Below are 12,449 nucleotides of genomic sequence, written 5' to 3' on the forward strand. Positions count from 1 at the left end.
TAACAGTCCCCACTAACCCATATCCCTAAGCTCTACATCTAAACGTCTTTTAAAGACTTCCAGGGATGGTGACTCCACCACTTCCCTGGGCAGCCTGTTCCAATGTCTAACAACCCTTTCAGTAAAGAAGTTCTTCCTAAGATCCAACCTAAAACTCCCCGGGCACAACTTAAGCCCATTCAACTCTAATGCAGCCTGCGCAGAGCCGGGAGCTGCTCGTCTGGGCTCGGTGTCAGACAGCTGTCGGTGTGCCCCCCTAGCCCCAAGACTAGCTCCAGCTTCCCCGGCAGGCCTCGATACCACGGTGTGGGCAGCCCACAGCCCCAAGGCCCCAGCAGCAGTCCCCGGGGACCATCAGGAGCAACACGAGGGACCTCAGGGGAGTCTGGATAAGGCTGCCTCAGAGGGCCAGCACCCAGACCTCTTCCAAAGGCAGAAAGAGAAAGCAGAAGTGCATGCCGCAGCCCTCCAGCAGCCCAGGAATGCACAGAGTGCTCAAACGGCCAGGCTGAAGCACTCCCTTTACAAGAAGTCACGTGCTGAGCAAAAAACACCCACTGGATTCTGTGCTGGATCACCCCAGGCCCTTGGCCTGCCCTGCACAGCCCCAGCAGGGCCAGAGCTGGCTCAGGCACACAGATAGCGAGGTTTTGGGGCAGGACTTTGCACCCTGCGCTGTGCCTCTGGCTGTAACCAACAGCTTCTGCCTTATCTGCCCTGAGCCTGGCACAGCACAGCCTAAGGAGTGGGAAGAGGAGAGGCAGCCTCGGGAAATCCTAGCCCCTGACCGCGGTGCAGGCTGCAGCTGCCTCGTCTCCTGCCCCTTCTTCTGTCAGGGCTCTGCCTCCAGTCCCACCAGCAGCAGGAACTGCTTGAAAACTAAGCACAGATCATCGCGGGAGTTAAATAACTCTGAGGCCGGACTGTTTCTGGAGGAAGTACAGGAGGTAGCGTTAGAGCTGTCTGAACATCCAGGGCTGCACAGAATCGAAACCAAGCTGGGGGCTGGTGCGGGAGGAGCCGGTGCTGCCCTTGTGGCATGAGCACAGTTCTCCAGGCTGACACTGGCCATCTCCGCTGTCACTTCCTGGTGGCTGTGAGCGTCCCGTGGGGACAAGGCGAACGCCAGCGCAGGACGTGCAGGAAGGTACGGGCGGGAGGCCAGGGGCCGCGAGGCTCCGTGCCGGCGGGGAGGGCTCCGAGGGTGCCTGGGGACCTGGCGCAGGGCAGCGGGGCAGGGAAGTGGCTCTTCCCCGGTCCCCTCCTCTCTCTTTCCCTTCTCCCCACTCCTCACTCCCCATGCTCGGCATGGGCACAGCCCCAGCCCGGGGGAGTCCCTGGGCACCGTGCTCAGCCCCACGCGGGGCCGCGGCTGCACGGGTGTCACTGCCGTGAGGGTTCCTGCCACCACCCAAGGGTCCCTGCCGCCTTGCTGCCTTCCGCCGTGCCTGTAATCCTGTGCCTGCAATTCCTGAGACTGAGACTGAGGAAACAGAGCCGCAGCACCTCACGGCTACAGATTTTATTTTGAATTTCTGCTCCTTGCTGCTGTCTGTGCACTGCTGTGGTAGCGCGATCCAGGGGACCCAGCCTGTCCCGGTGCCACCACAGCCAGACCCAGCTGCAGTGCCCCCGAGCCCTTCCCACAGCGGGGGCACACAGAGCCCCGTAGCCTCCAGTCGCCAGCAGCGACCAGAACCATCCCCGCTTTTAGTGAAAATCCCTTCTGCTGTCAGTGATGCTCCCAGCATCTGGGTGCCTGCTGACGGAGCCCTGGGTGTCTGCTTTTGTCTCCGCAGTGTGACCGTGGCCGTCCGTCGTGTGTACATGCAGCCCGGGATCGGCGGGGGCTTGGAGATGAGGCTGATCCTGGCTGGGAAGGCTGGTGGGGGGAAAAGCGCCACGGGGAACACCCTCCTCGGGAAGCGTGTCTTTGAGTCCAAGCTGTCCACCCAGCCAGTGACCGTGAGCTGTGCGAGTGCACGTGGTCACTGGGATGGCGAGGACTTCACGGTCATTGACACGGCCGACATTTTCAACCCCGGAGGTGCAAGCAGTGAGGTGCGCCAAGAAATTATCCGCTGCATCAGCCTGTCCTCCCCGGGCCCCCACGCGCTGCTGCTGGTGACCCAGCTGGGCCGATTCACCCAGGAGGACGAGGAGGCTGCAGAGAGACTGCAGGACATCTTTGGAGCTGATGTTCTGGGGCACACGATCGTCATATTTACCCGTGCGGAAGAGCTTGTGCGTGGGTCACTGCAAGATTATGTGAAGTATTCCAAAAACAGGGCTCTCCGTGAGCTGATTGAGAGGTGCGGGAACAGGTACTGTGGCTTTAACAACCGGGCAGTTGGAGCCGAAAGGGACAGACAGGTCGCGGAGCTGATGGGGTTGGTCCGCTGCATGGTGCGGGTGAATGGGGACAGGTACTACAGCAATGAGATGTACCTGGATCCCATTTTAACAGAAGAGAAGGTGGAGTATCACATGGCGATGTACAGAGCAGGCAGGAAAAGTATTGGGTTTTTCAATCTGTCTTACAGGAGACCTATTGTGATTTGTGGGATGATTCTCCTTGCCATTGCGGTGGTTGTCATTATTTTTCTTATTTGGTGGAAGCGATGAATCCCAGCACCACAGAGCCACTGAACGCCTGGGGCTGGAGGCACCTCTGGACACCGCTCCAGCTGCCCAGGACCGTGTCCACTGGGTGTTGGACATCTCCAGGGATGGAGACCCCAGCACCGCTCTGGGCAGCCTGTGCCAGCGCTCAGACACCCGCACAGCAAAAAAAGACTTTCCTGATGTCTCAGCGGGCGTCCTTGTGCCTCCAGCGTGTGTCCATGCCCTTGTGCCCAGACTCTGGGCACCCCACCAGGCGTTCACACACACAGACGGAACCCCCGAACCCCCTTCCCCAGGCTGAGCAGCCCCAGCTCCCAGCCTCTGCCCGTCTTGCAGATGACTCCTTGTCCTGGTGCAATGGAACCAACTCTCCCTTGGAAATAAAGAGGAATTGTCTATTTTTATTGAGCTTCCCTTTAATCAGTTATCATATATGTAGTACAGGACAAAAAATATGTTCAACTTTTAACCTAGGCTCCCTTTGTTCAGGGACAGAATGCTCCTTCTGGGAGAAATGAAGGAAAGTTGCCAATAGCAAGTAGCCTGAGGTTGTGCTTCGGTGACATGTGGCCAAGGCCCATCCAGCCCGGCCTTGAACACCTCCAGGGATGGGGCATCCACAGCTTCTCTTGGCAGCCTGTGCCAGTCCCTCACTACACTGACAGTGAAGCGTTTCACAGAATCACAGAATCACTAGGTTGGAAGAGACCTCAAGATCATCGAGTCCAACCTCTGACCTAACACTAACGGTCCCCACTAAACCATATCCCTAAGCTCTACATCTAAACGTCTTTTGAAGATTTCCAGGGATGGTGACTCCACCACTTCCCTGGGCAGCCTGTTCCAATGCCTCACAACCCTCTCAGTAAAGAAGTTCTTCCTAACATCTAACCTAAACCTCCCCTGGCACAACTCTAGCCCATTCCCCCTCGTCCTGTCACCAGGCATGTGGGAGAACAGGCCAACCCCCACCTCGCTACAGCCTCCTTTAAGGTACCTGTAGAGAGCGATAAGGTCGCCCGTGAGCCTCCTTTTCTCCAGGCTGAACAAGCCCAGCTCCCTCAGCCGCTCCTCATAGGACTTGTTCTCCAGGCCCCTCACCAGCTTCGTCGCCCTTCTCTGCACCCGCTCAAGCACCTCAATGTCCTTCTTGGAGCGAGGGGCCCAAAACTGAACACAGTACTCGAGGTGCGGCCTCACCAGAGCTGAGTACAGGGGGACAATCACCTCCCTAGCCCTGCTGGTCACACTGTTCCTAACACAAGCCAGGATGCTGTTGGCCTTCTTGGCCACCTGAGCACACTGCTGGCTCATATTCAGATGACTGTCCACCATCACTCCCAGGTCCTTCTCTGCCTGGCAGCTCTCCAACCACTCATCTCCCAGCCTGTAGCTCTGCTTGGGGTTATTGCGCCCCAGGTGCAGGACCCGGCACTTGGCCTTGTTGAACTTCATGCAGTTGACCTCAGCCCATCGGTGCAGCCTATCCAGATCCTCCTGCAGAGCTTTCCTACCCTCAAGCAGATCGACACACGCACCTAACTTGGTGTCATCTGCGAACTTACTGAGGGTGCACTCGATGCCCTCGTCCAGATCATCGATGAAGATATGAAAGAGGACCGGCCCCAGCACCGAGCCCTGGGGGACGCCACTAGTGACTGGCCTCCAACTGGACTTGACTCCATTCACCACGACTCTTTGGGCCCGGCTATCCAGCCAGTTTCTAACCCAACGAAGCGTGCGCCAGTCCAAGCCACGAGCAGCCAGTTTCTTGAGGAGAATGCTGTGGGAGACGGTGTCAAAAGCCTTGCTGAAGTCAAGGTAGGTCCCATCTAAGAAAATTATTGAGATTATTATCACTCCATCAATAGATAAAATGGGTTAGGGTGCTTCATCAGGGAACACCACCAAGGACCCCCACAGAAAGGAAGGCATGCGCAGGAGGGCCTGAAAAGCAGCCATTAAGAATGATGCCACATGAGCACAAAACTCAGGTAGATTAGAATGAATTTGTATTAGATCGCTGAATAGTCATGAATTCCATATCTCCATGGAGATAGGAAGTCGACATCGGCTGTGCTTGATCTGTGGAAACTGCACCGAGCTCTGAGGCCTGAATAAAAGCAATATCTCTCCTGAGTGCGTGCGAATTGGCTTATTGCACACGGGGTGAAGGATCATAGAGTCATAGAATGGTTGGGGGTTGGGAGGGACCTTAAAGATCGTCCAACTCCAACCCCTCTGAAACAGACAAGGCTGCCTCCCCCCAGATGAGGTTGGCCAAGGCCAATCCAGCCTGGCCTTGAACACCTCCAGGGATGGGGCATCCACAGCTTCTCTCGGCAACATGTGCCTCACCACCGTCTGAGTGATGAATTTCTTCCTAACATCCAATCTAAATCTCCCCTCTTTCAGTTTAAAACCATTCCCTCTTGTCCTATCATTAACTACACAATTAAAGAGTCCCTCTCCATCCTTTTTATTAGAACCCTTCGAGCACTGAAAGGCCTTAATGAGGTCTCCACAGAGCCTTCTTTGGATGGCATCCCTTCCTTCTCTTGTGCTGACTGCACCACTTAGCTTGGTGCCATCTACAAACTTACATCATGACACATTACAGTCATGCCTGGCACTTGGTCCTTGTGCATCCACATGTGTGGTGTGAGCGGAGGATGGCAAAACCCTTCTTGCTGTGCCAAGCCAAGCCATGTCGTTCCAGCTTCAGGAGCTGAGTGGATCTCTGGGCCAAGTGGTGCCTGCCATAGTGCGGGTGCCTGCCCCGGTTCCCTTCCCGTACTTCCTTCTACCTCCTTCGCTTGAGGAAAAGGTCAGCCTGGCGTTCTGGGATTCCTCCCCCCTCCTAGGCTGCTTTCCGCAGCCTTTCTGGGTGGGAGAAGAACCTGGGGTGAGTCAGGCAGCCCCCCCGAGCACTCCCCCAGCCCCACGCTCAGGTATGGCCACAGAGCTTCCCCTGCCTGCTGCACTCGCCTGGCAAGCAGTGAGACCTCGCGCCCTTGCACAGCTCATGGCCACCACCCAACACCAGCCTGGGGGGAGCTGCAGCTTGGGCCTGATCCTGAATGCACCTGGACCATTCTCCACCCTCTCAAACGGCTGTTTCAGCACTGCGGGTCACAGTGCACTGAAGGGCGCCTCTCCACACAGCAAGGCTCAGCATTTATGGGCATTTATGGGCATTTATTAGCATTTATTAGATGAGCATCAGATTAGCATTTATTAGATGAGCTTCTGTAGACCCAGCGATCACATACAATTACTCGCATTGCCCAGCGAAGGCAGGGGCAGCACAGCCAGCGACACCAGCAGCATCCCACTGCAGAGGGACCAAGGCTGGCACCACAAACCCTCCCGAAGCCCGGAGAAGTTCCTAGAGCCCTGGCTGCCACGGGGAGGACAAGAGGCTTTGATCTCGGAAGCAGTGCTCCAGGCTGACCTCTGCTCTGAGGGGGCACATCTCACAGCCCTGATGTTCCCGTTGCTTTCAGCTTGCCGTGTCTTCAGACCAGGGAGGAGAGAGTCAGCGCAGTGGTGCTGCAGCAGGGCAGTGCAGCTCTCTGCCACCCAGCCAAGGTCTCCGGCTTGCCAGCACAACGGGTGGTGACAGAGCAATGCAGAGACAGAGCAGCAGAGGAGAATTACACGTGGCCAGACACCCATTGCACTCTCGCAGCTTGTCAGGAGAGCAATGGCACGGGCCAGGGGAAAAGGTAGGTCAGTGACGGGACAGGAGGAAACATCAGGAGAGGAAGGAGAGAGTGATCTTCAGAGCGCGGCAGGAAAGGCACAAGAGAGGAAACATCGCCCGTCTGACCAAAGCCTTGTTGGCTAGTGTATAGAACAATACTTTCCAAAAGCCGGCCGTGTATGTTCCTCCAGCATTTCTCGCGTGTAACATGGAGCATCTTTGTTCTTCTCTACCATCTCATCAATCATTTTAATGAGGTCTGCAACCTGCTGTTCCTTTGTCTGTCCTGTTGCTATGTTGCTGAAAGCAATGTACCTATTTCCACATTTGTCTGCCATCCCTGTGAGGTGTTCGTTTGATTTCACAAAACCGCGGATATCATCTGGACTCCACAGATCTTCTGCGTAGGTGAATAACAAGATCATGTACTTCTGTGCTTCAGAATGGAAAATCTTTGTCACCCACTCAGCCACTTCCACCTCTTCTTTACTGATGTGGGTCAGTTGCATCACCAGGATGATAGCATGCACCCCTCCATAGAAGTGACGAAGAGCATTTCCAATCAGTTCAGCTGTTTCCTTATTGGCTCTCTGGGTGTCAAAAAGGCCAGGAGTTTCGACAACAACAATTTCTCTTCCACGGAATGAGGCAGTGTCTGCAATGTAGCTTTTGGTCACTGAATCTGCTGACACCATAGTTTCAAATGCTTTCTTCCCAAGGATGGAGTTCCCTGTCGCACTCTTCCCACTTCCAGTTTTGCCCACAAGCAGGATGTTCAGCCTGCGTCCTGGGGGAACAACCAGAGACACGCGTCTGAACCCCACAGCCCTGTGGTGCCGGGACATCCCCTGCACGCCATGCTCCCAGGGGCGAGAAGGAAAGGGTTTTTACTGCAAAAACACAACTTTAATTCTCACACTGAGACGCTGCTGTGCACAAGAGGGGATGGGACAGGGCAGGGGCTGAAGCCATGTCCCAGCAGCCAAAGCAGGGCTTGCTCGGCCCCGCCAGCCCTGCCCTTCTGCTTGGTTCTCGCACAGGAGGAAAGTTTGTGCTCCAGGAGGAACGTAAACTCAGACAAAGGCTGCCCTGACTAAAAGACCCTCTGGAAAATGGGCCAAAAGCAGCCAAGGCAGGACAGAAGCTGGCAGAGGGGCGGTTTCTCACCCCATGCTGCATGCTCACAGGCAGCCAGCACAGCTCGCCTCCAGTAAGAGTGAGCCTGCGCAGAGCCGGGAGCAGCTCGTCTGGGCTCGGTGTCAGACAGCTGTCGGTGTGCCCCCCTAGCCCCAAGACTAGCTCCGGCTTCCCCTCCTGCCTCGACAACACGGTGTGGGCAGCCCATGGCCCCACGACCCCAGCAGCGGTCCCCAGGGACCATCAGGAGCAACACGAGGGACCCCAGGGGAGTCTGGATCAGGCTGCCTCAGAGGGCCAGCACCCAGACCTCTTCCAAAGGCAGAAAGAGAAAGCAGATGTGCATGCCGCAGCTCCCCAGCAGCCCAGGAATGCACAGAGTGCTCAAACGGCCGGGCTGAAGCACTCCCTCTACAAGAAGTCGCGTGCTGAGCAAAAAACACCCACTGGATTCTGTGCTGGATCACCCCAGGCCCTCGGCCTGCCCTGAACTGCTCCAGTAGGGCCAGAGCTGTCTCAGGCACACAGATAGCGAGGTTTTGGGGCAGGACTTTGCACCCTGTGCTGTGCCTCCGGCTGTAACCAACGGCTGCTGCCCCATCTGCCCTGAGCCTGGCACAGCACAGCCTAAGGAGTGGGAAGAGGAGAGGCAGCCTCGGGAAATCCTCAAGCCCGTGGCCTCCCAAGAGGGCCCGTGCACCGCGTGCACAAGCGTGCGTGAGGCTGCACGAGGACGCAAACCCAGCCTCACCCTCAGCAGCACTGCACCCAGCTGACTGGATGAGGAGGCTGCTAAAGGGGAAGGCTGTGGGGAGACCTCACAGCTGACTCATGGAAAGCTGACTCCACAGTCACTAAGATTGTACAGTAGGTATGTTTATTCAGCGCTGGGCAGCATGGGGGGTAGGCCCACCAAAGTCGTGCGCCCCTAACGCGGTAACTTGCCGTGGTTAAATGTAGTAGAGTTACATATGCATGAAGTTTCCCAATACGCCTATACATACGCATAACCTGTCCCCGCTTAGTATTAAAATTAGCTCCAAGAAGTCATTTCCATACATTCCTCTTGTCTGCGCTTGCTCAGTGCCTTGTGGTGGTGGGCGCTGAGGGTCGTGGGGATGAAGTAAGATGGGATGAAGTAAGATGTCTTCATCAGGGTTGAACTTTTCACCTCATCTCTTTGCGCGTGCTCTCTGAGGCCTTGGTCACAATCTGGGCCATAAGGTTGTTTTGATCTGCTTCTTGGGGTCCGAAGGGCTCCTGTTATCTGGAGGCCTAAGCGCAGCACAGGCGCAGTACATCGCAAATATAGCACCTATTCATTCTTAATCGATCACTCTCTAATTTCTAATCCCAATGATTCAGTCCTCCCTTTTCTGGAAAATCTAGTAAATTCTTTTAGTTAATACAAAAATTCTTCTTCTCAGTCTCTAGGGTATGTACCCCTCAATGCCTTGCCATGCACTTTTGTCAAGGAAGATAATATAGACATTCGTTGTAACGATTTCCAATTCCAAACAAATATTACAAAGACAATATCAAACTTATACCAACTAATACCTATACACCAATAATTGGGTGACACAATGTGTTCAAAATCCCAGTTGCAGTGGGCGACCATCCAAAGAGTGTATCCCACCAGTTGTGATTTGTGTCTTGTTTTGCTCTTTGCCTTTGTATCATGATGGACAGTGATTAGAGTGTACATTGTGTTGTTAGACTTGATCAACTGGTGGGATACCACTGGTGCCAAATATAGAAAATGACACCCGACGATTCTAACAAAGTTACAAATACAAAAGTTAGAATGATTTTTGCTAGGGAGAGTTATGTTCTCCTTATCTACTTCTACAAAATCACAAGCAGTTCTTAAACACACACAGCCTTGACCGATATATACAAGCACAGTCTTTTGACTAGTATTTGGATGAATTTCAAAGTGGCAGACACCTTGCTCCGTGTCAAGACATACATCCTGAGCATCAATTGTATTGCTTTCACAAATAAATCCTTGCTGTTCCCGGGTAACACATGATTCTAGATTTACAGACTGCCATCTCCCATTCTCCATCTGTGCCCATGTTCTATGCTCCGAAGGACAGAGCACTGTCTCCTCATGGTTTAATCCTAGTGCAATGATGGGGTGGATAACATAAACTGTGGCATTACGTATAGTAAGCACAAAGGCAGTAGCCATGTTAACAATGGGGTCATAGGTAAAATTTAGCAGAGTCCACCAAGATTGGAACTTCTCAAAATCATTGGCATTGTCCCAAACAGTCTTTTGGGCTTCAGCTGGAAAAATGCCTTCACTTCCTTCCCTAATGATCAAGGAAGCCATTGCCTGAATCCATGACTGTGCTTGTATACGACAAAGAGCTAAAGATGCATTATCTTGAACCATACTAAGTGCATCTATTATTAGTTTGTGGTCTCGGTTTTCAGCCTTTTCCCATCTCGGTAACACCTTTGAAACTTGCCATTGGCTAGTTCCCAATGCCATTAAGGATGATTGTAGGGGCTGTTTTAGTTTTGTCTCACTGTTGTAGGAAGTACAGCCAAAAACAAACAGCTAATTACTACAGTCTGTGTTAATATAAAATTATACCAGCAATCTGATTTACCTGGGCAGATGCAACCTTCTTGTTGGCCACTTTTGGAAATTGGTTTTACTAAAATCCCCGTTACTTTCTCGTGGGTCGTTCCATTAATCATTCAGCACCCTATTTTAATTTCGTCCCCTACGGTTCTTTGGTGTGTCCATTCTTTCCCTATTTTTTGCCATTCTTATAATGTATATAAAAGGTCACCATTTGTTCGCCAAATAACCACAACTGCTAACTTTCCATTAATGCTCTATCCTCTGTTGTTACAGCTTCGGACCAAGGCCACTAACCATTCTCTATTATCCTAGAGGCACCTTCTTGAATCACAACTACAATTTATAAGCCATAGAAATAAAACAATTCTGTTAACTAGACTCCTGGTGACTATGTTACTAAATACTCCTGACCATAATGTCCTCATTTTACTCGACTGAGCTTTAGTTTCAGTTCACCGTTACCTGGCATTACTTTCCAGGGGGTACTGGAGCTTTCTTCACTTGAGAATGGTGAATCCAGGCACTCTGTTCCTTGATCTTAATTGTGGTGAGGGCTGTAAGGATCACCTGGTATAGTCCTTGCCACTGTGGCTTCAAAGTTTTCTCTACAAGAGACTTAGTTACCTCTCAGGCTTTGGCAGTCCTAGTGGGGAAAGCCTCTGGCCATCCTGAAAAGGAATCTGTCTGTTAACACCAGTAAGTATCGACACCCCCCCCCTTTTATTGGAAGTTCAGAAAGGTCAATTTGCCACTGTTGCCTGGGCCCATGGCCTTTTCCAATTTGACACAGTTTTGGTTTGGGGACATTTTTGGGGTTAGTCTGGAGACAAAGATCACATTGTTCAGTTATTTGGGTGATGGTAGCATATAAGTTCCTGGCAATATTTTTTTTTCAATTAGATAGTTATACAAAGCATCTATTCCCCAATGTGTTTTCCGGTGTTCTTTCTTTACCAGTGACCACAGTAAATTGGAGGGAATGACTAGCTTCCCCTTCCCGTCTTTGGTAATAGTCCATCCCTCTTGGTTATATTTTCCCTTCTGACCTTCGATTAATTTTCTATCCTTTTTGTTATATACAAGCTTACCCTCGAGGAGAATTTGCCTGTCTGGAATCAGGGCTCCCTCAGTTGCCACCTCACCTTCTGCTGCTTCTTTTGCCTCTCTGTCTGCCAGATCATTTCCATCCTCCAATTCTCAGCTCACCTTCTGGTGTGCCTTAATGTACATGATTGCTACCTTTTCAGGCAGCTGAACTGCTTCCAATAATCTCATTATTTAGTCCCTATAGATGTTTATTTTCCAAGTTCTATTACGTCTTTGCAAGTGGTAACTGCAAACCCAGCATGTCGTTTTCCACTGATGACGTAGCTGCTCCCATATTCCCACATCATCAAAAGGAGCGTCCTTCAGATCTGGACGGCTGGAGTAGGTAGCTTCAATGGTCTCCAGACAGTCACGGTGTACTGGCTCCCCTTGGTTTCTGCTGATTTCAGGAACCTTTGTGGGGAAAGCCAGTGACCGCCTTCCACTTCCAGCACTGTGGACACTGTGTGAGACACTAGCACAGTTATCTTCTGTCCCAAGGTGAACTTGCGTGCTTCCTGGATATTTAGCACCACTGCTGCAACAGCTCTGAGACTTCCCAGCCATCCCGTGGTGGTAGCATCCAACTGCGTAGAAAAATAAGCAACTGCTATTCGATATGGGCCCAGGTCCTGTGCTAGTGTTCCCAGGGCAATTCCTTGTTTCTCACGGGAGAAAAAGAATGGTTTATTTACATCTGGGAGTCACAGAGCTAGAGCTGACATGAGGGCCTTCTTTAGTTGGTCCTAAGCTTGTGTTAGCTGATACTAATCCTTAGCTGATACTAATGCTTTATTTAAAACGGAGTATGTTGCTCGTGCATCTACCATAAATTCCACCTCTTTTCCCTCCTTCTCCGGCTCCATTTTTATAACCAGTGGATCCGCTGGGGTAGATTTCCCAGTCCTCTTCTGTCGTCTTTTGCATGTGCGACCTTCGGGTCGCTAACACACTTGGCGTGTGCGTGCTGCCTGCTGTGTGTGCATGCAGGAAGTGGTTGTATAGCCGAGGGTAAACGCACGCACACACCCACAAGATGGCTGCGCACCCCATGAGGCAGGGAGCAGCGTTTGGCAGCCCCGCACCCCGTGCCAGGGGCAGGGCACGTTTCTGCCAGCCCTGAACAGCCCAGGAGCAGGGGCCGCAGGGGCAGGAGAACGTGGCTGGGCCTCGCTGCACCATGGTGGCAGATGGGGACAGCCCAGGCAAGGGCTGCTCCTCCTCATCTTGGGAGGGGATCCCGATGCCTTGGGGAACGAGGAGCTGGCAGGGGAACTCAGATCGGTCACTGGC

At 52.7% G+C, this 12,449-nt stretch overlaps 2 protein-coding genes across 2 annotated transcripts; one reads left to right on the plus strand and one right to left on the minus strand.

The window, feature by feature from the left end:
- Nucleotides 1–720: 720 nt before the first annotated feature.
- Nucleotides 721–3,033, plus strand: LOC309874348 (GTPase IMAP family member 1-like). The gene is made up of 2 exons (XM_082752422.1): nucleotides 721–1,147; nucleotides 1,800–3,033. Exon 2 carries the CDS (start codon nucleotides 1,828–1,830, stop codon nucleotides 2,623–2,625), a length of 798 nt encoding a protein of 265 aa, XP_082608548.1. The 5' UTR covers nucleotides 721–1,147; nucleotides 1,800–1,827; the 3' UTR covers nucleotides 2,626–3,033.
- Nucleotides 3,034–5,849: 2,816 nt separating this feature from the next.
- On the minus strand, nucleotides 5,850–8,621 carry LOC309875198 (GTPase IMAP family member 4-like; the record flags this gene model as incomplete). The annotated part of the gene is given in 3 exon segments (XM_082754343.1): nucleotides 5,850–7,122; nucleotides 7,124–7,221; nucleotides 8,528–8,621. Coding segments are annotated over 3 exon segments (843 nt in total). The 3' UTR covers nucleotides 5,850–6,471.
- Nucleotides 8,622–12,449: the final 3,828 nt, after the last annotated feature.

This window comes from Aythya marila, assembly GCF_965140915.1.
Source record: "Aythya marila genome assembly, chromosome: 2".
In the NCBI taxonomy this organism is placed as follows: Eukaryota; Metazoa; Chordata; class Aves; order Anseriformes; family Anatidae; genus Aythya; species Aythya marila.